The sequence below is a fragment of the Aspergillus tanneri genome, assembly GCF_003426965.1.
Source record: "Aspergillus tanneri strain NIH1004 chromosome Unknown AapTan_1_pilon_pilon_pilon, whole genome shotgun sequence".
Taxonomy (NCBI): Eukaryota; Fungi; Ascomycota; class Eurotiomycetes; order Eurotiales; family Aspergillaceae; genus Aspergillus; species Aspergillus tanneri.
Genome location: NW_022984628.1, coordinates 459005 through 485944, shown reverse-complemented (window position 1 = coordinate 485944; position 26940 = coordinate 459005). Strand labels below are relative to the sequence as shown.

Here is a 26940-nt window from a genome sequence, read left to right as displayed (position 1 = left end):
CACTGTGCTACGCCTTATTCAGACTAGTGTCTCGGGCACCTGGACGCGAAGGCCGAAACGAAATGATCGGCCATTCGGGATGAATTCGATGGACGAGCGACAGGATAGAAGTCCGAGATGTGACGATGTATGTGTATATGTATAGCAATCTATCAGTCTTTCTATATAGTTAGCATATATATATATATTTATATTTATAAAACTTCCGGTCAATCTACTCAACTCACTGACTACTATCAAACTCTAATAACAACATCAGCATGGGATCTATTGACACGCCTCGGAACTACCACAAGGAGCCACTGAAGCTGTCTGGCGTCCTGTCCCAGTTTGAGCAGTTTGATCCCACCCCCGTGATTGGCACGGAGTTTCCCACGGCTAAATTGGTGGAATGGATGCGCGCACCCAATGCGGACGAATTAATCCGGGATTTGGCCATTACTGGTACGACCCCCAACTTCCGTCCCACTCCGTGCAACAGGAAAAATGACCAGTGACAGTTTCTCGCCGTGGGGTGGTGTTTTTCCGCGCCCAGGATGACCTTACTCCGGAGCTGCAGAAGGAGCTGGCCCACAAAATGGGCGTGCTCTCCGGCAAACCGGCGACTTCCTATCTCCATATTCATCCCATTAACAATAGCCGACGCGGCACGCAGTCTGATGACTACATCACAGTGATTGGAGACAATCAGACCAAGGCATATGGAGGAAAGGGAGGTTTCTTCCTGGATAACAATGCAGGGAAGCTACAGTCGGGTCGACTCGAATGGCACAGTGATATTACTTTCGAACAGGTTCCCTGCGATTATGCCGTGTTGCGGATGGAGAAATTCCCATCTACGGGTGGTGGTAAGCCGATCCTTATATAATATTTAGAGTGCGAAATGAATGGGCTGATATCTTTTATTTTCTTTTCTATTTTTTAAGACACTATGTGGGCTTCCGGGTACGAGCTCTATGACCGCATCTCGGAGCCGTATCGCCGGTTCTTGGAGAGTTTGACGGCTACCTGCAGTCAAAACCATTTCCACGAGGTGGCCCGACGCGAGGGACTCGAGTTATTCGATGGCCCGCGAGGTGCGCCTGAAAACGTGGGCACGGGACTGACCAGCGTCCACCCAGTGGTGCGGACGAACCCAGTGACGGGGTGGAAGAACATCTTTCCTGTCGGGGTGCATGTCGAGCGCATCAATGGGCTGTCCGACATGGAGAGTAGCCACCTGAAGAATTGGTTCCTGCAGATGATTATGGAGAATCATGATATGCAGGTGAGGTATCGATGGACAAACCCGAACGATGTTGGTAAGTAGCTTATCCCTGCCCGGTATTACATGAGAGAGAATACGTTCCTCACGTAGATATTTAGCGATCTGGGATAATCGTTGTGTCTTCCACGCTGCCACTCGCGACCACGAAGGAGGCCGATTGGGTTATCGAGCCACCGGCCTGGGGGAGCGTCCGTACTTTGATCCTGAGAGTCTGTCTCGTCGGGAGGCATTTGCTCTAACTGGGGAGAGACGGTAGATTATCTGTTGATAGTATCCTACAATAAGCTTTATTTGAAATTTATATTTTTACTGGTAAATTTTCTATGTAGAGTCTGGATTTCTTGCGTCTCCTGATTTATTAATCCACGTATGTACGCATGCATACCCTGGCCTGCAGTTGCAGATACGCTGCAGGTACTTACCGAGTTGGTACAGACACAATAGGCAATTCTCAATTCAATTCAACTCGAATTTCTGTTACCCTATTAGAACCCAACAACTGAAGCGTCGAGATATGCAGGTGCTTTCCTAATAAAGCAAGAACCTGAGGCCCTAAACGCCTTCTCCCATAAGAAAGTGGGGAATGTATGCATAGCAAGGAATATAATCAACGTCTCGCTATAAAAACATAACTAAAAAGACGTAGATAATACTCACTAGTCCAACCCAGGCAGTAACTGAACTCGGTCGTCAACTACGGAGCAAACCTACAGACCTCGTATCTGTCGGCGCCACAATCCCGAGCGCGCAATGGCCCCATCGGGATGAGGTGAGACCGAGTCAAGAAGAGTAGTGGCCTTCATCTTTCCAGAAATATATATTAAGATGGTTTATATCCGTCCATGCCAACAGACGATCAAACGCAATGGCCGCTCTCTTCCTCATTCTCTCCTCTCTCTTCGGCTCCGCCGCAGCCACAGCGGTCAACAACAGTTGCGGATCATGGGACGCTCCATTGGTTCTCTGCATCAACAAATACGCCAGTGTTCTACCGGGGCACTTCTCTCGTGCCGTGTCCACTGACCCCTCCATCACGGATTCATTTCACACGACGGTGGTTCCCGATGACGCAACCTTTGCTTCTATCCACAACGCAACGTTTCTCGTCTTCGACTTTGCACGAGCAAAAGGGATCCTCGGGGCCCATCCTTCCTTCAACATCATGTTCCACACTGCGCCGGTCCCCCAGGAAGCCCCGGTGTACGTCCCTGAACTTCAAAGGCTCTATGTCACGCAGGTGTCGACGGGGCTCGTGAAGCAGATTGTCATCGATGTCAGCGTCTCCCCGCCTACCATGGAGTATATGACTGGCGATCCACCGTTGTATGCAGCCACCGGTTCCGTGTACCACAACGGCTTGGTCTATTATAGCACGACTGGCCGCAATGGAAGTGATCCAGCCTTCGTGACGAGTCCCGGCATATATACCTTTGATCCGAAGACAAACAAGACAGAGGCCCTGTTGAATAATTACTTCGGGTACTTCTTCAACGGGGCGGATGATCTCGCCATTGAGAGGAACGGGGACGTCTGGTTCACGGATGACTGTGAGCCCATTACATACCAATAATCCATTAAATTATACTAATTTTTTTTAAGTCTACAGCTGGTTAGACAAAACCTCCACTGACCGACCCGCTCTCCCTCCAGCAATATACCGATTCCGACCCAGCACCGGCGCCGTGCAAGTTGTGCACACAGGACTCCGCCAACCCAACGGAATCCGGTTCTCCCCGTCGGGGAAGACGCTCTACGTATCAGACACAGGTGCGGCGTCGGGGCCATTGTCCGTCCCGTTCGACGAAATCCACTATACATGGGATAGTCGGGGCCCACGGACGTTATTTGCGTTTGACGTGGTGCCCAGCGCCACGGATAGTGATGCCAGCGCGATTGTTAGCGGACGTCCAATCTATCTCAGTCAAGACTGGGTGCCGGATGGGATCCAGGTTGCCAGGAATGGATATATAGTTACGGCGACTGGGCAGGGGGTGGATGTGCTAGATGAGAGTGGAGTGTTGTTGGCGAGGGTCCAGACGCCGTTTCGCGCAGCGAGTATCGCTTTTGCTGGGGAGGGGTTGAGAGATTTATGGATTGTCGGGACAGGGAATATTGCTAGGGTGAGGTGGAATTTACAGGGCTAGAGGATATAGTTGGATATAGTTGTATATTTATCTCAACGTCTCTGTTAGACAGGGTTTCGAGGGTATGTATTGGAGGTTATGTTCATATCCAGGTACGGAGTTGTACAGGGCTCTATTGTGTTTGATATAAATTATATTTACTATATAATGTAGCTATCCTACGAGCAAGACACATGTTCATTTATATTGTAAATCCAAGATTAGGATATACTCTTTCCCTCCAACGCCCACTTCACCCTCCCCACCCCGTTATACCCTACCATCCACAAATCCATATACTCCTCACCGGCCCACACGACATTCAGCACGGTAAAATTCGTCTGCACACGCATGATATGCACACCGAACTCATCCAAGACATCCACCCCATGACCCGTAGCGGTGACCACGTATCCATTCTTCGCGACCTTGATGCCATCCGGCACGCGGTCCTGCGCCAGGAAGATGGCGTGTTTATTGACAAATCCCGTGCCGGAGGGGAGGAGGTCGGCCGCGTATACGGTTCGTCTGCGATACGAGTAGTACCTGATATCGTGTGTAGTGAGCGAAATGGCGTCAGCTCCCGTGTCAGTGATGTAGACTTTTTTCCCATCGGGGGAGAATGCGATACCGTTGGGCTGGTCGAAGTCATCAGATATTAGCTGGATGAGTCCCGTGGAGGGGACGAATCGGTAGATGCCGGTTTCGAGGTGGATGGTGCGGTTGTGGTTGATGTCGGGGACGCCGTGGATGTACCCTGGATGATATGATATTGGTTTCGGTGTATTTTGGAATAATATAACAGGACCTACAGTTATCTGTGAACCAGATATCCCCATTTGGAGCTACAGCCAGATCATCACACGTGCCAAAGTTGTATCCGAAGTAGTTGTTGGCGACGGGCTTGACCTTGCCCGTGGTAGCGTTCATCGCATACAGACCTGGCACGTAGATGCCATTCCGGCTTGCACTTCCGCACCAGTAGATCAAACCATTGTGATAGGTCGATCCACAAGGCACGACCAGCGGAGGGTCGGAGATCCTCTGCTCCAGGGTAGGCGGGTCATTGTTCAAGTCGATCACGTATTGCGCCGGAGGGTCGGAGCGCAGACGCGAGAAGAAAATCACATTCAGATTGGGCTCGTATGTCGGACCCTCATGGGGCACATTGTCCACTGTGAAATGGTATTCCACCTCCGGGGAGGGTCCCAGAATCTCTGCAGCGCGCGCGGAATCCCACACGACGAAGCTGGCTGAGGAGAGCTGTTTGAACGAAGGGTCCGAGGGCACCGAGGTGGATGCATACGTGTCAGTGTCGCCAACAACGGGGGAGATGATACGTTCGAAATCTTCGGGCAGAACAGCTCCGTAATTGTTGATGCACAGCACCGAGGGAAACTCATACCCTGGACAAGGTTGGGTAATGGGGACGATGGAGGCGGGCCAGGAACCCATGGGGTATTGCAAAGACATATTAATTGGTATGTTGCTTATATGCTGGGGAATGAGGGCCATATAAATAGAAAACTACCAGTGACTATGTATTATTATATATATCCTTCATTCTCGTGCGATGAGACCGAACAGCCCGAACTATCGCCTCGTCCCCATAGCCCATCGGAGTTCATCCTCCGAGATAGGCACGATGGCTCCGTTTCAAGTTTACTACGCGTACGAACTAACCCCAAAGATTTCACGCATCGGCCAGCGCATTCTTTGAAAATGACCGTATTTTCTTGCCGTAGATAAAGAATAGGATTGGGACTGGGGCGAGAGCCAGCGCGATAAATCCCAACAGACTCGTCGCCCACGGCACCCCCAGATGGTGATACAGGGCTGTCGAAAACAAAGGAAATCCCGCTCCGAAGAAGCTTCGGGCAAAGGTGTTCCCGGAGATGGCACTGTTGGCGACATTCAGATACACGTCCACCAGATACTTGAAGCCCTGTACGAAAATTATGAAGAGCGCGGCTCCCACCACAATATACGCGGTCACTTGGGCAGGCCATGGCGTTGAAGCGTGGCTAGTCCACGCCGCCCAGAACATGCCTAGAGGGAGGAGTGCTGCGCCCACCATCATCGGAGGTAGACGACGCTCCGGCACAATCACCCCCGGATTGGACTCCACCTGACGCTTGTAGACGGTCAGGGTGTAGTATATGATGCAGCACACGGCGATCACGACGCCAATCGCCAGACCCAGGAAGGGGAGAGCTGCGATTTCCGGTTCCCACCCACGAACTTCGTGGAAGGCGATCGGAAATCCGTTAAAGAAGAGGAAAAGAAGACCATAGACAAAGGCCCTGACTGGTCAGTCTTAATACTGTAATCAAACAAGGTTTTCCAGCTTACATGTAAATGGTTACCACCAGGTAAATCGGTTCCGTTGCCAATAGTACTGTCGTTGTTAGCCGGTAAGCAGTATAAAAAAGGATGGAGGGATCATACACCACGGCCGAACCAAGTACGCTTTCGCAAAAGTCTTCAGATCGGTATCTCGTTCCTCCAGCTTAGTATGTAATGACCAATTCTTGGTCCTCAGGCGCAGACGAGCCGCTTTCCGCGTCAACAGAACCGGAGCATACGTTTCCGGGATGGCAAAGAATGCAAAGATCGTAAAGCTGTACGCAACGATAGAGGTGATCCACATCACCCAGCGCCATCCCAGATAGCTCTGCGTAATAAAGTTCCCCACGATAGGGCCCAGAATAGGTCCAAAAAACCCCGTCACGATGAAGATGTCCATTCCAACTCCCCGAGTAATGGGATCCGGCCAGATGTCGGCCACCGCACCTCCAGTCACAGCCATGGCAGCCGAACCGAACAGTCCGCTAAAGAAGCGCGAGATCAGAATTGTATAAAAGTTTTGCGCAAGGGCGATAGGCAGGCAAAACGTGGAGAACAGGGTGACGCCCAGAATGATGGGGAATTTGCGACCAATCCGCTCCGAAAGAGGGCCAAACAAGAGAGGACCGAAGGTGAACCCCTTGGCCGGTCAGACCATCATGTTTTTTAGTTTGGAATGCTTTTTTACTTACCAAGAGGAACATACTGGTCACCAGCACGGTCACCTCGGCGGAGACATGGTACTCCTTCATGAACTCTTCCCCGGAACCGCTGAGAATGCTGGATCCCACATTGACAAACAACGGCAGGGTATTCAACACAACTGTCACAAACCACTTGTACTTCAGACTCCACGTATGCGGGTTTTCGTGGTCGCTTGGCTCCCACACGACAATGTCTTTTTCCCGGCCCTGCTGATGTTCAGGCAGCGAAGGCGTGTGTTTTTCCAAGTCTTCTGGCAGATTCGACCCATCCTCGGCACGAGTTTGGGAGTAGTCAGAAGCAGAGGCAGACGACTCCGGAGATTCCATTCTAGGTTCGCTATTCACTGCAAGACGACTGAAGGGAAGGAAAGAAGCTCTATCCTCAAGTAATTCCCGTGACGAAATCGGCCAACATCAGTCAAATATAATTCGATGGATTTCATGGTTTGCATTGACGGATTAATAATCCAAATTCGAGATCAGGATTGATAATTCATTCCCAATAGTTAAACCCACCCCCTTTCGTTCTTCTCTTTCTAGTTTGTGGTTTTTTTTGTGCCCATGTCATCCTTCTGGCCAATCCGCATCGTCTCTCGGACGCTGGAATCCGGGGCCGAATGGGTTATCCACCAGACCACAGCCTGGACACTTCAACCTGGAAGTCAGCCAAATCCGAGCAGATTGGGGGAGGAGCTCGGGTTTGAGGGCCATAAGCCCTTCGGAGCAAGATGCTCGACATGGGGAATGCACATTACGTTTTAGTGGAATGATGAAAGTTGTGAATATATATAAGTTTATACAGAGTGGGAACAAAAGAGATCATAGTAGGACACTTAGACTATCTAGCTAGTACAAAACATTCTCATTACTCTGAGCAGTTCTGATAAATTAAATCCATACCATGGGTTCCATCTCTTCTTCCTACCCTGCCTCCTACCCACCTTTCCCGGATTCGGGCTCCCTCCAGGGCCACAAACTTGTCCACTTGACTCCTGCCATTGGCAGTGAGTTTCGCGACGTCGATGTGACCCAGTGGCTGCACGAGCCCAATTCAGACCAAATCCTGCGTGATCTGAGCTTGCTCCGTATGTAGTCGTCATATCTGTGTTCCAATAAGATCTCTCTTCTCGCGTTAACTTATGTCCTAGTCGCACAACGAGGGGTCGTGTTCTTCCGCAGTCAACTCAATATCACCGATACCCTGCAAAAAGAATTCTGTCGTCGACTCAATGAGGTCTCCGGTGCACCCAAAGAGAATGGCTTTTACCGTCATTCACTGAAAGCTATGCAAGGTGCCGATCCCGAGATGGGAAAAGTTGACCCAGATCGCATCCTCAAGATGTATAGTAAGCCGTTGGACGGGCTGCCTCGTCAGAGCCACGTCAAGGACTGGCATACTGATTCGAGCTTCGAGCGTATGCCCCCCAGCTACACGGTGTTGAGGCTGGGGGAAATGCCCGAAACCGGTGGAGGTATACGATCTTCACTTATGTTTATTAATTAATTTCCTTAAAATATTAATATATTATACCAGACACCCTGTGGGCTTCGGGCTATGAGCTCTATGACCGTCTCTCTCCGCCCTACCAAAGGTTCTTCGATTCCCTGACGGCCAACCACAAATCCCCTGCCTTGATTGAAGCCGCCCGTGCTGACCCCAAAGGCATGGACTCCGGCCCGCGTGGAGCCAGCGGCAACGTCGGCCTCGAGTTCAGCAATCACCACCCGCTGGTTCGCACTCACCCTCTGACGGGATGGAAGAGCCTGTTCGGGTACGGCATTAATTGCCACCGCATTGATGGTGTGACAGAAATCGAAAGCAACCAAATCTTCGATAAGATCACGCGCCTAATTCTGGACAACCAGGACACCCAGGTGCGGTTCCACTGGGAGAGTACCAGCGACCTGGCAGTCTGGGATAATCGGTGCACGTTCCATGCGGCCACGCAGGATCACTTCGAGGTGGGATCTCGTATCGGATGGCGGTGCATGGTGATGGGCGAGGTGCCGTATTTGGATCCGAAGACGAAGAGTCGTCGGCAGACGACTGGAGGTTGGCCGTATCGCTTGGAGAATCCAAAGGCATAGATACGAACATCAATTTCGATCGGTAGTTGATGTTGGATTGGATTGATTATGGTCTCTGGGGGATTTTGTAGTAGTTTGATGGAATATCCATATTCTCTAGTGCGCAGTTACTAAGAAACATGAATCCTTTCAACTAGCATACATTTAAGTAGAATCGTACATTCTGTAAAGCAAACTACCGAGGTGGAACTTGCAGATATTGGGGTCATCCCTAGACTGGTCGAATATTTACATTGCGTTACTTAGTTAACCCTCGAGCAGACTTAACAGCTCCACCATATCGTCGAGCTTCTCCAACCCTAAAACCAGCTGTTCAATCTTCGATACTCTACCAGGATCCATGACAGACTCTCCCAGCCCACGGAACTTCTCGCGAATGTCAGCGTTCTTCAGAGGCGGATCGTAGCCCTTTGGGTACGGGGTTGCCCCCTCGAGCACGAACCCATCGTGAAACTTGACAATCACCCGCGCACCGCAGATGTGGTCGGGCTGATCAAATTCCGAACTGTGATAGCAGGTGGTTTTGCCAGTTAGTTCCCAGACGCTGTCTCGGTCCAGAGCCGCTTCGTCAAACTGCGCCGGAAACACCTGACGATCCACCAGCTGAACCGCGCCAATATAGGCCGCACTCATCTGCGCCCCCGTCGACGTGAGAGGTCGCTCCGGTATCCATCCATCATGCGCGAAGATCGGTTCGGACAGATACACGGAGATGGTTTCGATGCCTCCCAGCTTTTCCGGGGCGAACCGATCAGGGTGGTCCTGCTGCATCTGTTGCAGCACCTCGATCTGGCCGTGGCAGCCGCCCACGCAAGCATAAAGCTTAAAACGGATTGCTTGTGTTTGCCAGATAGTCCCCAGCCCCTTAGTCAACTCCTCAACCTTGTACGGGGGCGTCTGGCCGTTTCCCTGGCTGAACATGGCTAAGAAGCCCCCGTAAGGTCGCTCAAAGACCTTTTTGATGCCCAGGTATCCGGACCGGGCGAGCAAGGCTCCCTGCAGTCCGTTCCGCGCCGCAAAGGCATGCTGCATTCTCTTCACCATACCTTCATACTGTGCTGACATCAACCCCCCAGCTTGGGTACAGGCGATGCCGATGGCCGACTCGGTGTCCTCGGAGTTGAGGCCAAAAAGCTTACTCGTCGCGGCGGCGCTTGCTGGAGATCCAAAGACAGGGCCGGAATGCCATCCCCGGGAGAGGAGATCCGACCCATAGATTGCATTGCCGGCCCTCGGACCGGTTTCAAACCCAGTGATAGCTGCCAGGAGGAATGACCTTCCGGAGACGCGTATGGAGGAGTGCCCGTGGCGGTTCTGCTGGGCCTCCACGGCGGCGAAAAGAGCAGGAAGGACTACGCTGGCGGAGTGCAGGGGCGCTTTGCTGTGGTAGTCATCGAGTTCCATTGCCTGGATGAAGGCGCCATTGATGAGAGTTGCAGCAAGGGGTGGGTATTTCTATGTTTGTCGCCATCTATTTTAGTATTATTCTTCACGAAGCTGTCCTGGTGAAAGAATGCCACTCACCTGCGTCTGCCCAATCACTCGGGAATACCCAGCAGGCTCATATTCACTGACAGCCTGGGCCGCAATCTTCGACCAAGGAGCCTGAGTTCCAACGATGCCACAGCCAATACCATCTAGGATAAGATGTTTGGCTCGCTCCTGGACCTGGATGGGCACATCTTCTAACTGTAAATCCGAGATCCATTGACATAGAGTCTCGGTCACGGGGGGGGTGGCTGATCCTCATGCTCCATGATTGTCATTGTGAATGGGGGATTCTCGAATGGTTAGAAATCAAGACTGAACGAAGAGTACGGAGTAAGTTATGTAGCCAATGTGTTCATTGGCAATATGGGCACTCTGTCAGCAAACTACCTTCCTCCTTGCCTTTCCACAACCAGCTCAGCACAGGACAGAGGAACAAAGTTGACCAATTCTCCAGCTCGGACAATTCGAACGTTAGGTAATATTTCTATGGACCGACTGCGTTCAATGTGCATTCCCCGATACTGGGGGCCTCGGGCTGCTGCGGCCGAACGTATCGGACTTTCGGGTACCTTCAGCGAACATACCATAATTGTCCTGCGCGGTCGACGCTCTTGAACGTTTTTTTTTTTTTTTTTTAAGAACGAAACAAACATAAAAAAAAGAGAAAGATAACATAGTATAGAGACTCCTTTCCTAAGAAATAGGAACCGCATCCACGAAAATTTTCACGATGACTGTCGAAGACATAGTCGACGAACGAACACGACTCCTTTCGTCGCCCGGCCAATCCTATGATGGCCAGGAGGAAGACTCAGAGATAGCAAGACTTTCGTCCATGTCCTCTTAGATGGATATATATATGCTAACCAGGACCAGGACTGGGATGGTCCCAATGATCCAAGTAACCCTAAGAACTGGCCGTCCGCTCGGAAATGGACCTGCGCCATGTTGGTCTCAGTGTACAGTGTCATCGCCCCAACCGCCTCATCCATGGTCGTGCCAGCCATGCCAGCTCTCACGCAAGATTTGAACATCGAATCTCCCTCTGTCACCCAGCTCACGCTCTCCGTTTACGTGTTGGGTTGGGGTCTAGGGCCATTGATTCTCGGCCCGATGTCCGAGTTGTATGGTCGTGCGCCATTACTGCATCTCGGACAGTTGGGCTTCTTGATTTTCAATGCACTGTGCGGCCTGACAATGGACAAGAATGTGTTTCTGACTCTACGCTTTATAAGTGGTGTGTTTGGGAGTGCCCCCATGTCGGTCAGTTTTTTTTTGCTTTTATTTCACACCCTGGAAAAGAAGGGATAAAAACATTTGCTGACCCTGAAGATAGTTAGGTGCCGGAGTCTTGAGCGACCTCTGGGTCAGTGACGAACGTGGCATCTCGCTGGCTGTGTATACAGTGATGCCCCTTCTCGGGCCCACGGCCGGTCCTCTACTCGGAGGTATTATCATGCAATATCGCACCTGGCAGGAGATCTTCTTTCTGTGCTCGGTATTGACGTTTGTTCTTTTAATCCTCGGTCTTGTCATTCTCCCCGAGACTTTCGGCCCAGTGATCCTCTATCGCAAGCGAATCCAGAGGTGGAACCAGCGAGGCTACGACGCTCCAAAACACCTCCAGGATGGTCAACTGGATCGACTCCGAAAGCTAATCCGAGTGGATCTCGCACGCCCATTCATCCTTCTCGGCACGCAGCCCATCATTCAAACTCTCGCCATATACATGGGTCTCCTGTTCGGTCTCAACCATCTCACCATCTCTACGTTCCATGCCCTCTGGCGCAACCACTATCACCAGTCCGATATTATCAGCAGTCTCAACTATCTTTCCATCAGTCTTGGATTCTTTGGGGGCTGCGAGACCGCAGGTCCCATGAATGATAGAGTAAAGCCTCCTCCCCTAGCTGCCCTACTGGGTTATATAAACCCCCAAGACTGAGGACTAACCTATCCAGATATACGCGCATCTCAAACGTCGAAACAATGGTATCGACCTCCCCGAATATCGAATCTGGCTCATGATCCCCAGCGCATTTCTAGTACCCTGCGGTCTCCTCTGGTACGGGTGGTCAGCAACCTACCAATTGCATTGGACCATGCCGGACATAGGCATCTTCATCTACTCATTCGGGTTATTGATGGGATATCAATGCATACAGGCGTACGTACTTGACTGCTACCCAGTGTACGCTGCGTCGGCCATGGGCGCCTTGACCGTGCTCCGATCGCTGGCGGGTTTTTCTCTGCCCATTTTTGCGCCGATGCTATATCAGACGCTGGGGTATGGCTGGGCAAGCACCCTGCTGGCGGTGGTCGCTGTGCTGATTGGGAGCGTAGCTCCATGGTTGTTGAAGACGAAAGGACCCATGTTAAGGGCAAAGAGTCCATATGCTGCTGGGGAAGTTAAGCTTGTTTTGTGAAAACATATCCTCTTATACTGGTTAGAACACATTGGAAGTGAAGTTCTTTACGCGTGGACCAATTTCATTTCTTTTCTTTCATTTTGAAAGCAGATGTCCAAGTCACATTATATCTGCTTGAAGAATAAAACCAGCTGGCAGGATCGTTCTTGGGAAGAAGGGAGGAGTGTTAGGTGTGGTGCGTCATCCAACATTACAGTGAGCGGCTATATAAAGTGCTCTGGGATCAGATATAGTGGTCTTTAGTCCAGTGGAATAGTTAAGATCCTGAGCTTGGCTATAACAACTATACCAACTACACACCGGTAGTCTACTAGGGAGAATAACAATAATGACTATATTGACTGCGCAACCAATGCAATCACCAACGTTCACACACTCTCTCCTTTTTAGCTATTATCTAAAGGAATGGAACTAGATCTTCAGCCCTATACGCGTGGTAAAACAGTTATCTGTGTTAAATAAGGTACCTAGGCAGCAGCGCTTTGCAAGTGTTACTGGCTTATTTTGGTTATTTAAAACGTCGACAAAAGAAAAGGAATTTTTGAATAAGTACGCTAAAATAGCTTAAAAAAAAGCAATTTAAAAGTTTGAAAGCATAGTCACAGTCTCCGGGCAATCCTGTCTTTAGCTTAATAGGAATTCTGCCTTGGGTTCAATAACAACTCGGGGAGCAGTATATACCGCTTGCTTGGGTTAATAACGGGGCTTTGCCTTGCAGACAATAGAAAAAACAAATCCTTTGCAGGATATAATTAAAGCCCTTTAACAAGCAAAGTTAAATAATATCCCTTTAAGCATGACTATATCGGTGCCGATTAACAACTTAGCCTGAATAAAAGGAACTAGATACTTAGTAAAAGAAGCTCCACATATTTTATTTTCAAGCTTGGATTCGGAGCTCCTAGGTAAAGCCTTCGCGAAATACACTAAAAAGATAGCAGTAGACTGCGGCAAAACCGCGGTTTTGGGTATCATAATCAAAACCACAACGGCAGATTTGCAGTTTAACCACGGTTAGCCATAGATAACCGCAAGAAAACCGCTTTATCATAACTCTCGCTTCTTTAACTAATTCTAGTATAATTAGGTGACACTTATACGGCTTACATACTCTTGTTTTTAATTTGAAGGTACACCTGTTCTGGTTAAAACAGTGAGCACGTTAACCTCTCAGGCTAATTGTCCTTATTGTTCCTACTGTCTCGATTGCCCCTATTAGTTATAGCTCCTCTTAACATTTTATAGACGTGCACCCAGGCAATATGCTCCCGGGAGTGTATAATAATAAGTTATTATAAAAACTTAAAAACAAGGAATGCGCATCCCCTGTATACCGCAAGTAGATTTTATCTAAGTAGACTATCTATCTCTCACGACTCATGCGTCCCAAGGAGGCAATATACTTTCTAATTTTAGTAAGGCTGGGATCGGGCCAGGACCTCACGGCAGTGATATAAGGCCATTAGAATATTAAGCTCCTGAAATATTACTGTAAGAGGACTGGAATCTGATAATAAAGTAGAAAAGAGTTATCTACCATGCAGCCTGTAGCTCAAACTAAGCAGGTACAACAGAAGCGGTGTGTCAAGGGCTGAACCCATAGAACCTATAAGATAGGTTATGCAAGAAGGAATCGTTGAAGAAGGGAAGAAAGGAAGGGGAAAATGAGCGGTAAACAAAGGTGGGAAGTCACGTGATATGGATCGAGGGCCGATGGGCCAAAGGTGCCAACAGGGCCAGTAGGGCCAGTAGGGACAGTAGGGACAATAGGGACAATAGGGACAATAGGGACAACAGGGATAATAGGGATAATAGGGACATTAACCCGACAGGTCAAATGGGCTCCAGCCCTTTACACGGTGCCGAAGTAAAACCTCTAAGGCTGTAAATAATACTAATAATAGTCTCCCACTTCTGGATATACCAATTGAGGAGAAGACGTAGGCGTGGTTAGAGAGGGTTCGGAAGAAGCCTAAGCTATCTAAGGGATTTGAGATTGATAAGCTGTAATATTAGACTTAGAAAAGAAATCGAATTTGGTCTAAAAGTGTATTCTAAAGGTTTTAAATTAAAAAATATAGGTAATTTATTATATACTAGATACTTTAACAATACTGCGAAAAGTGCACAATTTATGTATTCACATGATGGTGTTGACGTCGGCTGGGTCAAGTATACGGATGAAGACTTCGAAGGGCGGGCAATTTTAGGTACAGTAGTTTCACGCGTGTTCGGGTACTTCGGCGGCTTAATATCATTCTGTAATGAGTCATAGAGCAAATGATGAATCAAGGTAAGGAGTTATTTCATGTCATACGTGTATCCACATGAACCGCGGTGGATTCAAATCCATGATGGGCAAAGGTCACCTAGTTTCTGTAGGGCGCTGGGTGGGCCACTGGGAAATAGAAGAGCAGACACAAACTGCCCTATAAATAGCTACTTGATCTCTGCTAGAGAATTGTTAAAAACACACCCCATTTCTGAATTAGGCTAAGCGCATGGATACACAGAGTCAGAGAGCAGAATAAGGTAAAAAGGATAAATTCCAAGAATCTAAGCTAGTTTAATAAAAGGGATCAAAAAATAATCTAACTTGGTTAGTTTATAGTAAGAATTCGCGAAGCTAGAATATGTAGGAATAATGGTAAGAAAAGGCAATATAAAACCTAAGCTATATATTAATAAAGCAATAATTACTAGCTATAAGACAATGGCAACTAGGTCATCACAGGTCAAGTGTCCTCCCGCGCACGTACCATTCGGCCAGGAAATCGAGAATGGGTTACTGCAATTAAAGGCCCCTAACACTATATTTTATGTTCTTTGTTTAGATATGATTACAGTTTTATAAAATCTACCTATCTGGTATCATTCTTCTGATGCCCACCTCTAAACCTCTTCCGTAAGTAAGAACTGGATTAACCTTGAATGATTGAAGGATATACTGGTGGGGCCACGACCGCGGCCTCCGCGGCCTCCACGGCTTCTGACATGTTCTATAGTCTGCTACCCCTGCATTTTTATCAATGTCCGATATTACAATGTGTTGAAGCCATTCCAATTTAAATGTTGACTGTACTTATTTATCTGTACAAAACAATAATGTATTGATAAATATAGAGGTGGTAGTAATTAAATGCCGCCTGACAGTATTAAGACCATTTGTGAAAGCGATGAAGGATTGGAAATTATAAAAATGCAGGTCACAGGTAAGGTAGTACAAAGCTGAAGGCACGTGCTGTCACCTGTCATATTTATATGTGCAGCTGTCGCCTGCAAAACTCGACACTCGTCCTTCCAACACTCTGATCACCACCTACTACATCGAGTCCAGTCATGGGTGGTGCAACACACAGAAATCCTCCCGCTGCTGCCATGCCAGATAAGAAGAACAAAGGGACCGGGTCAACTACAATGACCAAGGTCACTGATGGCGCAACAGATGAATTCGAGTTTGGTGGTTCATTTGGTGCTGCTTCGTTGATGATAGGCTTCCCCTTGCTGATGTGGTACATGTGGATAGGTGCAACATACTACGATGGCCAACTTCCGATCCCTGCACCTGACCAGACTTGGACTGAGTTTGTCTGCCACATATGTCAACTCGTCTATGATGGAGCTTATCCAACCGCCAAATCCTGGGCTATCTACTGGATATTTTTCTTCTTACAGGCCCTTATGTACTGCTACATGCCCGGTGTATCTAACTACGGTCGACCACTCCGTCACGAAGGAGGCAAGAGACTTCCCTACTACTGCTCCGCCTACATCAGCTTCTATTCCACGCTCGCTATCGCCGCCGTCCTGCATGTCACCCGTATATTCCCTTTATACACGCTGATTGACGAGTTCGGCTCTATTATGACCGTCGCTATCCTATCTGGCTTTCTGAGCAGCTTCATCGTTTACATCCAAGCTATTGTGCGCGGACGAACACATAGACTTACAGGATATCCCATATACGACTTCTTCATGGGCGCCGAGCTGAATCCTCGTATCGGCATCTTGGACTTTAAAATGTTCTACGAGGTGAGGATCCCGTGGTTCATCCTGTTCCTCATTACCTGCTCCGTGGCTGCTCGCCAGTACGACATGTACGGTTATGTTTCCGCCGAGGTGGCCTTCTTGGCCGCCGCGCATTACTTATACACCAACGCATGTGCTAAAGCGGAGCAGATGATCATTACAAGCTGGTAAGTGAAAAGACGGTGGTGGGGAAGTAGTGTTGACCGAGCTTACATTGACCTAGGGATATGTATTTTGAAAAACTGGGCTTCATGCTCACTTTCTGGAATATGGCCGGCGTGCCATTCACTTATTGCCACTGTGCTCTATACCTGGCCACACATGACCCGTCCGAATATCACTGGAATCCATACGCTTTAACCGTGCTCAGTGTTTTTTACCTTTTCTTCTACTGGATGTGGGATAGTGCCAATGGCCAGAAGAACGCATTCCGCCACAAGGAAAAGGGCCAGCTTGTCAAACGGAACACCTTCCCCCAAGTGCCGTGGCAAGCTATCGAGAACCCCAAGGTTATCGAAACGAGTACGGGCGATAGTATTATGGTCGATGGATGGTTTGCAATTATCCGAAAGCCTAACTACGTCCCGGATATGTTCTTTTCTATGTCATGGGGCCTAATCACCGGGTTTAAGTAGGTCTTATTGGTAAAACAAATTATATACTAGGTTGTGATGGCTGACCGTCTGCTAGGAGCCCATTCCCTTGGTTTTACTTTGTTTTCTTCATGGCTATGATAATTCATCGCACCAGGAGGGATATTGATAGATGTCGGAGAAAGTATGGTGAGGCCTGGAAGCGCTATGAGAGAGAGGTTCCGTATCTGTTCATTCCGGTAAGCTCGCAATGCAGATAGAGGCAGTGAAGAATTGCTGACGGGTTCGAAGTATGTCGTTTAATTGGAGTAGAAAAGGTCTAAGTAGGTGCACAAGCGGCACAATAACTCCTTCTGGGACAATACATACTGTAGAGCTCCTACACTGTTGGTCAGTTGCGGAAACATATGCTCTACAGTCAATCTGGATTCTGACTGAAGGAAATTTTCTATTCAAAAAGTTGTGTTAATTACTCGACAGAATCTGGGTAGTCCTTCGTACTCTTTAAGCGGTCCATATCGATTATGAATTCCATCGTTCTATTTCCTAGACGCGATTATACCAATGAAACTTGGTCTAGAGTACTTGGTAACTCGCGCAGGTCTGTCATGTTTGGCACCATCTTTCTGTGATATGGCTGTGGGCCCAGCATGCAATGAAAGAAGATCTGGTGGGACACGCTCTCGATCTTTGGGGGCACTGTAGCATGACAGCAGCTGCGCTAAATGAACCTGATAGTCGTGGGCTATCGCTTGGCATTCTTTATTCACAATATTCGTCTGCCTACCATAAGACCGAAAAATAAGACATAAAAATATCTTGACTGACTACTTCTTACCCCTGAATGTGCTGCGAGGCGACTTAGTCGGAAATATGAGTTTCCATACACTACGACCGATCTCTACTTCCACCAAGCGAGGACCATGGAATGATTTTCTCTATCACAAACATGTCATTCTCATCTCATCCATTATCAAAAGCAATGTGCAATATTCCATAGACAACTGGGTCTAGAAGCTGACTAATCCTTGGCATTGAGCTGGATAGCCCAAAGTTGTGGTTACAGGTCACTTGTGCAGTAGTCAAGGTGAAGTGACCTATTAAAGGATGCGTCATAATATCAACCAGTCGGCATCTACAGAATAATCTCGTAAATATGCATGGTAAACTCTCCACACTCATCATGGCTGACTCCCGGCACTCAATTCGGCATTAAAGCTCGATCTACGAAAGTTTTAAACTTTGGGTGGGCCCTCGGAAATAGGGAAATATCGAAACCCAGAACCACCCGCCCCCGGATTTAACACGACGAGCGAATCTCCACTGCGGATTGAGTCCGCCTATCGGTAAGCGCCTCGGGACTACATCGCAAGGTGAGGAACCGAACTTTATAGGGATAGAGCACATTGGTACATAAACTCATCAGCCCGTCATGTATGGCATACACACGAAACTAGGATCACATATTCTCGTACATCATGCAGATTACTCCCCTTCTCATCAACGGTCAAGATACCGTCCCGACATCCGCTGATCCGGTTGATTCTTCGACAACTTTTCAAGGCGTCACGCCCGCTCTAGCTCTACAGGCAATCAGCTCCTCTGCGCAGGCTTTCACGAGCTGGTCGAAATCCTCCCCGTCGTACCGTCGACAACTTCTACAGAAAATCGCCGGTCTGCTGAGCGAACGCGCGGATGAATTCGTGCAATGCATGCAACAGGAAATACACGCGCCAGCTGTCTGGGCGGAAATCAATGTCCACGATAGCATTAACTTATTAAACGAGACCGCTGGGTTGATTTCTGATTCCATGATGGGGTCGGTTCCTGTCACGAATGGAGAGTCGTATGCCATGGTGTTGAAGGAGCCGTTGGGCGTGGTTCTGTCTATGGTGCCGTGGAATGCTCCCATTATACTAGGATTAAGGGGGATAGTGGCACCATTGGCAGCTGGGAATACGGTCATTCTCAAGGTAAGTCTTCCCTTTTTCTTTTTATTCCTTTATTCGCCTCATCGCCAACGATTTTAGGGCTCCGAATTAAGTCCTCGAACTCACTACCTTCTGGCCTCTCTCTTTCGCGACGCCGGATTTCCTCCCGGTGTTGTGAATTTCATTCTCCATCGAGCTGAAGATGCGGAGGATATTTTCCAGACCATGATAGCCCACCCGGCCGTTCGGAAATGCAATTTCACAGGATCAACGAACGTAGGACGCATAATCGCGTCGAAAGCCGCGTGGGCGCTGAAGCCCGTGTTGCTGGAATTAGGAGGGAAGAACTTTGCTCTGGTGTTGGACGATGCGGACATCGAGCTAGCAGCGAGGGAGATTATCAAAGGGGCTTTTTTGAATGTGAGTGGATGATCAAAGATACGTGTATCAGATGATGGGAATGGGCTAACGCACAGATTCAGAATGGGCAAATCTGTATGTCAACGGATCTAGTTTTCGCCGTACAGGAAATTGCTCCCTCCATAACTTCTCGCATCCTGTCACATCTGGAATTAATAACCAGCCCGTACGAAGTTATCTCCCCAGCTAGTAAACAGCGTTTACAGAATCTAGTCGACGATGCGAAAGCGAAGGGAGCGTCCATCCACCAGGCTGATACTCCCTGTCTGCACGATCACCAGTTCCCTGCCACAGTGATCGAGGGTCTTACATCTGACATGGACTACTTCTCGATGGAGTCGTTTGGTCCCGTTGTCGGCATCATGCAAGTCGAGTCTGAAGTGGAGGCAAATGAACTATCGCAGAGATTAGCGTATGGCTTGTCAGCGTCGATTTTCACCGCGTCGCATTTCAAGGCTTTGAAGTTAGCCGGTAATATCCGCTCCGGGGCTATCCATGTAAATGCTATGACGGTGCATGATGAAGCTACTTTGCCGCATGGTGGCCAGGGGGAAAGTGGTTGGGGGAGGTTTGGTGCGAAATGGGGGGTAGAGGAGTTCTTGCAGACAAAGACTATTATTTTGAATCCTTGACGGTTTGTTGATAGAAAGATCTAGTTTACTATGTACATAAGATAGGAGAAGTCATGAATACTGTAAAGAGTACAACCGAAGTAATGGGCACACTTCTATAGAACAGAAGCAAAAACAAATCAACAATTCCTAGCCCCTTCTACATCTTGAAGCGCTATTTTATCTCCCTCATCAACAGACGACAACGGTTCTTTTCGTGACATAGTCCTCTCCGGTAGAAACCATCCAGGATGAACCACGTTGAAGGTAACCACCGCCAACACCATGGTGATCCCATCCAGTCCAATGAAATACCACTCATGCGTGATCAAATACCCTGACCAACCCTCCAACAGCTCGATCGTACGGTAAATGCTCCTGACATAGATACACACCACGGAGAAAACTGTCACCAGGACCAGATACCCCATCCTGAGCGTGAATTGTTTCCGCAGATGAGGCCTGCGAGCACGTCGGAGGAAGTCCACTCCGCACAGCACAAAGGTCGTTATGGATGCCATCTGGAAGATGATTCCCGCAACCATGATGTTGGTTCCTGGTTTCGTGTCTCCGACAACCTTGCTGGCTTCCGTTGCGGCGGTTCCGCCGCCGATGGCCTGTACAACGAGGGAGATGATATCACAGGCACAGAATATCCAGAGGTAGGATCGAGGCTGCAGATAGGAGCTTTCGGGACCAAGGAAGTTGATGAGACTCCCTAGGAGGATGTAGATGCCGGCAGTGAAAAAGGTTGGGGCTAGAAGCTTTAGCCGTGGGATATCATATACTTGATAGTGGTGGTCTACCGATAACTAGAGTAGCCATTTGCATAAGAAAGGCATCCATTTCATACGGGCATTTCGATGACCACGTTCTAGCAGCCCACCCCATTACCTCCGCTGTATCTGTTAGATACTTTCCGGTGGGTTTGTGGTGGACTTACTCAGACACCCAATAGCGAACACTGCGCACCACCATTGACGTGACCATATAAGCTGCACGGTATGCGCCAACAGTGACAACCCAAATAGCACGCAGAATATAATGCCGATGGCGAATGATGGTTGATATCCATACGATGTTTCAATACCATCGATCAATGCATGGCAACCCTTCTGGAGAGCAATTTTATCCATCGTCAAGCACGAAGATAGAGAGGAGTGTCAACAGTGGAGCGTAGCGTAGCAATTACAGTATATATGCCCGGGTTATCCGATAGAAGCAATCGTCTATCCAGAAGTCCGTTGTAGACGCAGGAATGCCGGGATCGAATTTCTGGCTCCTAAATATAAACCAGGAGACAAGGCACCACCTCGCCAGAGTATAATAGCCCCCATTAGGAAAACATCACCATATAAGCCCTATTTAAGAGTTGCTGCCACCGGGATTAATTGTATTTCTTCTCCAGACGCCCTCGGACTTCGGTGTTAGCTGCCGCCACGCCGGTCGACTCCCGAGCACCGAGTACGGAACGGGCGACTTCCAAATGTCAAAAATAGGAAGTGGAAGATCCTAGCTGTAAGGCTAATATACTGTATTTAGAATACTCCGTATTTAATCGGGTTAATGTCAATCGAGAGGACCGGCTATGCAATTACCACTCCAGACAGATCTTTGCTTAGCCTTTATACTCTGGATTACAATGCAAAAGACAAGTATGAGTTTATTCTGGCTCCCGTAACGTTGGTAAGCTGCGTAAGTATTGTAGAGACTGTTGTCTACGAATGATATCTCTCAGCAGCGCGCATAATGACATTGTAATCGTGGAAGGCATGAATTGCACCGTGATCTAACAGCATCCGTATCTCCGATTTATACAGGGTATAATGCAATCTCTGTCTGTCTCTCTATTTGTTGACGGCTAAGACTTCGGAGCCGCGTGACGAATTGTAAAAACAAAGCACAGTCTGGTAGTACATAATCGCTAAGACGTATCGTAAAACACATATTGATCAGAAGGGACAACGGCCCCAAAAAGGTCCATCACATTGAACCCCGGGAGAAGACCCCTTTCAGGCGACATATGCTCGAGGGACGGGAGAAACAAAGGCGTTGGTGGTTGGAGGTCCAAGGATAGGGAGAGCATATCGGGGCCCTATAGAATGTGAGAAAGGTGTAGATATGACGAGACAGACTTACCTGGTCTGGCAATTGGCTAGGTCCCGAAGCGATTCTAGATTCGGGAGTCATCGTAGTTCCAACGGGTCGCTGCCCTTCCTTTTGCCACGTAAAACTGCGAACAAATGTGCGGGCAAGGTACGCAAATTCCGCAAGAATAGAACTAGGCAGCGTGCCTCCAGATGCATACTCAAGCCTGCTGAAATGACCGCCTGCTACCTCTAATAATGCTAGGTTGCTTGATGTTTCAGAGTGTGTTGGGTTGTGAATTACGAGATCGAAGAGAATAAACATTGCTGTTAGTGGCAGTAGTGCAAGGATACTATTATATATTAGCATCCGTGTCTCATAAACAACCAGCGCCCTTACTAGACTGGTGTATATGCTTCCATGTCAATGTACCGAAGCAATTCAATAATTGACCGCGCAGACTGCATAAGATCCTTTTTGCTGGTCATCTCACGTGGACTGTCCTGATTTTTCCCCAAATGAAGAGTTAAGCGACATAATGCTATAGAAGCATCGTAGTAGTAGAAGTGAGTCCGCAAGGTAATTAATGTCGCGGATGGATTGCAAAATAATTGGGGTCGAAATGCCTCCCCCGGACGGAAGGCTTGCGGAATCGATTGCCGCCAACGTTCCAGGAGACCAGTCATCTGATCTATTTTGCGGTAGTAAGTATGCTGAGTGTTCCAAGTTGCCGTGAGAGAGAAGAGACTTTCGTGTATTTTTGAAATGAGGCGGGCGAAGCTGGCAGACGCGTGAAGCCAATTGTAGTCACCAAACACCGCCTCTGGAACAGTAGGAATAGGGCAGCCAACATTGCAGTCCATGATAACCTATTGAATGTAAGCGCCTATTAATGCAACAAATGCTGCGTGCCACTACCTACCGAGGGTCGTGCATATGTAAAAGCCAATGTCTTCTCCAGACTATAAATAACCCAAAACGTCCGATACTCGATCTCCCTATCAGAGGAATTAGAAGCGCCATTTAATCCCATGCACTGGGCTAGCCTTGCAGCTTCTGTTATCAGTAACTCGTCTATATGCATGTATGAGATATTGAGTGCGAAAATAGCCTTTGCAAGTTAGTCAGTACAAGTAAAAAAAGGAACAAACAAACCATCGCGAGAATTGCCTATATCTTGTCAGTAAAACCTATGAAGGACTCCCAAAAAAACATACATGGATGCTAACGAGGCTCTTCGTACTGATCAGAATAGCTGGGAAAAGACTTAAAAGCCATCTGGTAAAACTTCCAGGATTCCCCCTTCCGAGGCTCAAAGGCACCTCCACCATGGTATTGGCTTCCCAGCGCAAGGACTGCGTAGTATAGGGCCCTCCAGTGTATGTCTGTTGCAAGATCCGCTACTAGTCCAGGTCCAAAGGCCCTCCCTTCAAATGAATGTCGATCAAGGAAAGGGTAAACCGGATGGACTAGAGTAAAATATGCTACCAACCGGGCCAATGTCAGCATTCCTTGATAGCCTCCAAGCGAAAGACTGAAAGTTACCATACAGTTCAAGTAGATCCTCGCAGTCTCTGTCGAGACCAGAGGCGGGTCGTCAGGTTTTGCCCATATGGCTGAGGCATTCGGAGCGTGTTCGAAGCACTCAAAGCGATTTGTTACAAATCGATTTATTCGTTCAATTAGTATCTCAAGCCCGTTATTTCCTAATTTCTTTGAGATTGCTTGAATGCGACTTTCCGAAAAATAGGCTACGCCTGCGCTGGCAACTGAATAGGGCATTGTCAGGGGAGAATAGCCGGCTGGTGTAGCGATGCTTACTTACTATGACTATCATTTGCCTAAAACAGAGTTATAGGAAGACCGGGGTATAGACGGATCGGAATCAACGCACCTTGAAGAAAGGGCTCGAATGAAGAAATCGTCCTGCAGCTTCTTGACTCTCAATCAGGTGATCTATATACAGAGGCGGCGGATCGAAACTCTCTTGTGCATCGCTACGGAATGTCGGCGAGGTGGAAAGAGAATCTACAATATGTTACCCAGAATGTCGAACCAGGTGATGATCATCGCTTACCATCGACTGGGAAAGATGGCACATTCTGAGCTGGAGGGAGGACATCTTCATGAAACTCACGACTATGAGTACTCGCAGCAGGGCTCCCTTCCGAGACCAAGAACTTCCTCTTCGATAATCGAAAGTTACATGTCTCTCCTCGTTTCTAAGCCAGATTAGCTGCGATATCTAGAATGCACCACTTGGACTGGAAAACTTACCACACAGTTGGTACATTTGTCAGGAGACTCTCGTAATCCTGTCTTTTGTTAGACATGCATAGGAACTTCCCTTTCTCTATAGTCTGACATACTGATACAACGGACTTTACGTGATCTACAGCGGTCGCATGTCTTGGATAATCTTTCGTGGAGCATTGGGTCTGGCATATGTTTACTCTTCACTCCATTGCTGAGGATGGTTACTGTCAGTTGGATGCTTGGCGGGGAATCATTCCGTTGTTACATCTCACCGCCTTTTTATGCCCAAGGCGAATTATCTATACTTTACACGTGATCATGCTTTCGACAAGTATTTCTACACTAAAAATTATTGTTTGTAGTACTAGTATGTGTCAAATAATATGGCCGTTGGTGGACCAGAATCATGTGACTAGATCGGGGTAAAACCCCCGCGGAGCACACAACAAAATAATCAATCAAGAATAACCAAGAAGAATAATCAAGAAGAGCCCAACCAGCTCAATTCATTCAAATAAGACTTTTTTACCAATCGTACTCTATTTCCTCTTCGGGACTAGCCGTATATCTGACAGTATATTGACCAAAGTAGGCCAATATTACCCATTATTCAGCATCCGCTCGGTCCGACTTTGTTCCCTTGCTTGTTTTTTCACCTTTTATCCAGCTCTCCCAGATAGATTCAGATAGTTAGAGCCCTTAAGAGACCTTAGAGACCTTATCCTTGTCAATGCAGATCTATATTATTATATGATTGGTGATACTAGCTCATACACGTAGTCAGCTGACCGACATCGTATCTAACGCTCGTGAATATATCCATAGAAGTTATATTGCTCTAGTGATTTAAATACATACATACAAGAGCATGGCTTTGGCCTTAAAGTACCCTTACCAATATACAACTACAGAAAGGTTGTGTAGCACCTATATATCCACTCTTCATAGTTCTATACGCATGGACGACAAGACAAAACATATAAAAATAAACTTTGCAAAGCTATAAACTATATTTATATTAGATTTTAGACAACATCTAAATCGAAAATGTAGTATGTCGAAATTCCGATTAGTTTCACACATGTAACCTAGAGGGTAGACAACCAAACAGTTAGTATGGCTAGCATTCAAAACTTGACACGATTAAGGCACTGAAACAGAAGATTATGGCAATAAGGTCAGATTAGTGTAACAGATAATCCTTTCGCTATCGGCCTTAAGCATATCCAATAGCTTCATTTCGGCGAGTGAAAAATACCTCATCATGGAATAAAACAATACCAGAGTAAAAAGGAATATATTGTAAAAAAGAGGAAGGTCACTTACACTGTTAGATTCTTCTTGATCAGCCGTTTCCCTAGGTCTGTACCAAATTCTAGGACTGTTCCGAGATTTCTAATAGTCCTTGAGAGAAATTTGGGATCCTTATATACCTGGGACTCTCGCGGATTACTTACTCGCTTGAGTGATCTTTACTAAATATTTGGTAACAAGTTTGACGACCGTCTCCTCTTTGACTCACAGGAATGAGCTAGTAGCTATATGTTGCATAAATCTCTGCATGAACGATGGCTCCGATTTGTCGAGTCTCAGACCCTTCGGAATGCTGTTCCACGGTTGATGACAGCGGGAACTCTTTTGGGAATAGCGTCACTCTCGGATACGAAGCGTCTAAACGAGAAATGTGAACCATGTATATTAAATGCATATATAGCATGACTCAAATTGTTTCTGATGGCTAGTGGATGATGCATAGACATAAAATTTTCGATAATTAACTATGGTAAATTTTGATTATTCAGCACCTTTCTCAGTCAAATGTTGTTGATGATACAACATCATCGGATCGCGTATATTTCCTATATTAGTTAGTTTGCATTCTTCATTTGTTTACATCGCCTTTATAAACGCGAGATGTTTTGGTAGTTTAATTGAATCAGAGACCTAATTCAATGAAGGATCGATACTTGCGAATACGCGTAATTTTATGGTTGACAAAAATTTATTCAGCCACGTAAAATCCTATAGGCTGAGCATTAATTTTGGTATATCATGTATTTTTCTGCATGATGGGACAATTGAGCTTAGTTGATAGATGTCTAATAGTTCTTCTCTCACTACCTCCGTAGATTAAATGTCTCCATTTGTCGATGTTGTAATTACCCTTCCGTCACCACGGTGAAGTTGAGGGAATATCAGTCCCTTTAATCTGGCCAAAATGTGCGAATAACCTAACAGACTACTGTTGACAGCCATTTTATCCACTCCCCCTAGCTTGGCATTCTCACTAGCCTGGCCATTGAAGTCCTCTTTAAACTGGATAAGAGTGACTGTCTCTATCTAAACAGGTTCGAGTTTAATGCTGAAGTCAAAATTTACTGCATAAAGCAGAGGGTATATATAGTTATAGAGTAGGCGCTAGGTAGAGATACTTCAGGAAGTGTGGTTCCACCTTCGACGCGTACTCAAGCTCTCCTCCGGAGGCTTGAAGAGGCTTGTGGAGAATGTCGGCCTCGGTTCCTCGTATCTTAACAAAGTATTTCATAGACATTTTGAATAAATTC

General features: G+C 47.5%; 10 protein-coding genes across 10 annotated transcripts; 6 read left to right on the top strand and 4 right to left on the bottom strand.

Moving 5' to 3' along the window:
* Window positions 1-260: 260 nt before the first annotated feature.
* ATNIH1004_002224 (TauD/TfdA dioxygenase family protein) lies at window positions 261-1523 on the top strand (the record flags this gene model as incomplete). Its single annotated transcript, XM_033566919.1, has 4 exons — window positions 261-444; window positions 501-848; window positions 927-1301; window positions 1366-1523. The coding sequence occupies 4 exons, from the start codon at window positions 261-263 to the stop codon at window positions 1521-1523; spliced, it is 1065 nt and encodes a 354-aa protein (XP_033428914.1).
* Window positions 1524-2132: 609 nt separating this feature from the next.
* On the top strand, window positions 2133-3411 carry ATNIH1004_002223 (SMP-30/gluconolactonase/LRE family protein; the record flags this gene model as incomplete). Its single annotated transcript, XM_033566918.1, has 2 exons — window positions 2133-2814; window positions 2867-3411. The coding sequence occupies 2 exons, from the start codon at window positions 2133-2135 to the stop codon at window positions 3409-3411; spliced, it is 1227 nt and encodes a 408-aa protein (XP_033428913.1).
* A 200-nt stretch (window positions 3412-3611) lies between these two features.
* ATNIH1004_002222 (SMP-30/gluconolactonase/LRE family protein) lies at window positions 3612-4845 on the bottom strand (the record flags this gene model as incomplete). The annotated part of the gene is made up of 2 exons (XM_033566917.1): window positions 3612-4147; window positions 4203-4845. The coding sequence occupies 2 exons, from the start codon at window positions 4843-4845 to the stop codon at window positions 3612-3614; spliced, it is 1179 nt and encodes a 392-aa protein (XP_033428912.1).
* A 238-nt stretch (window positions 4846-5083) lies between these two features.
* On the bottom strand, window positions 5084-6767 carry ATNIH1004_002221 (MFS transporter; the record flags this gene model as incomplete). Its single annotated transcript, XM_033566916.1, has 4 exons — window positions 5084-5693; window positions 5743-5788; window positions 5839-6376; window positions 6429-6767. The coding sequence occupies 4 exons, from the start codon at window positions 6765-6767 to the stop codon at window positions 5084-5086; spliced, it is 1533 nt and encodes a 510-aa protein (XP_033428911.1).
* Window positions 6768-7341: 574 nt separating this feature from the next.
* ATNIH1004_002220 (TauD/TfdA dioxygenase family protein) lies at window positions 7342-8528 on the top strand (the record flags this gene model as incomplete). Its single annotated transcript, XM_033566915.1, has 3 exons — window positions 7342-7525; window positions 7589-7912; window positions 7975-8528. The coding sequence occupies 3 exons, from the start codon at window positions 7342-7344 to the stop codon at window positions 8526-8528; spliced, it is 1062 nt and encodes a 353-aa protein (XP_033428910.1).
* A 246-nt stretch (window positions 8529-8774) lies between these two features.
* IRG1 (MmgE/PrpD family protein) lies at window positions 8775-10606 on the bottom strand (the record flags this gene model as incomplete). The annotated part of the gene is made up of 3 exons (XM_033566914.1): window positions 8775-9983; window positions 10053-10217; window positions 10604-10606. The coding sequence occupies 3 exons, from the start codon at window positions 10604-10606 to the stop codon at window positions 8775-8777; spliced, it is 1377 nt and encodes a 458-aa protein (XP_033428909.1).
* Window positions 10607-11009: 403 nt separating this feature from the next.
* Window positions 11010-12047, top strand: ATNIH1004_002218 (uncharacterized protein; the record flags this gene model as incomplete). The annotated part of the gene is made up of 3 exons (XM_033566913.1): window positions 11010-11282; window positions 11356-11822; window positions 11981-12047. 3 exons carry the CDS (start codon window positions 11010-11012, stop codon window positions 12045-12047), a joined length of 807 nt encoding a protein of 268 aa, XP_033428908.1.
* A 3740-nt stretch (window positions 12048-15787) lies between these two features.
* On the top strand, window positions 15788-17112 carry ERG4_2 (C-24(28) sterol reductase; the record flags this gene model as incomplete). The annotated part of the gene is made up of 2 exons (XM_033566912.1): window positions 15788-16644; window positions 16701-17112. The coding sequence occupies 2 exons, from the start codon at window positions 15788-15790 to the stop codon at window positions 17110-17112; spliced, it is 1269 nt and encodes a 422-aa protein (XP_033428907.1).
* Window positions 17113-18548: 1436 nt separating this feature from the next.
* On the top strand, window positions 18549-20754 carry ATNIH1004_002216 (putative aldehyde dehydrogenase; the record flags this gene model as incomplete). Its single annotated transcript, XM_033566911.1, has 4 exons — window positions 18549-19043; window positions 19101-19421; window positions 19478-20008; window positions 20389-20754. 4 exons carry the CDS (start codon window positions 18549-18551, stop codon window positions 20752-20754), a joined length of 1713 nt encoding a protein of 570 aa, XP_033428906.1.
* A 1202-nt stretch (window positions 20755-21956) lies between these two features.
* Window positions 21957-26927, bottom strand: ATNIH1004_002215 (uncharacterized protein; the record flags this gene model as incomplete). Its single annotated transcript, XM_033566910.1, has 13 exons — window positions 21957-22127; window positions 22172-22472; window positions 22520-22989; window positions 23043-23194; window positions 23276-23290; window positions 23350-23604; window positions 23671-23889; window positions 23946-23961; window positions 24015-24148; window positions 24198-24342; window positions 24398-24435; window positions 24490-24587; window positions 26842-26927. 13 exons carry the CDS (start codon window positions 26925-26927, stop codon window positions 21957-21959), a joined length of 2100 nt encoding a protein of 699 aa, XP_033428905.1.
* Between the last annotated feature and the right edge of the window lie 13 nt (window positions 26928-26940).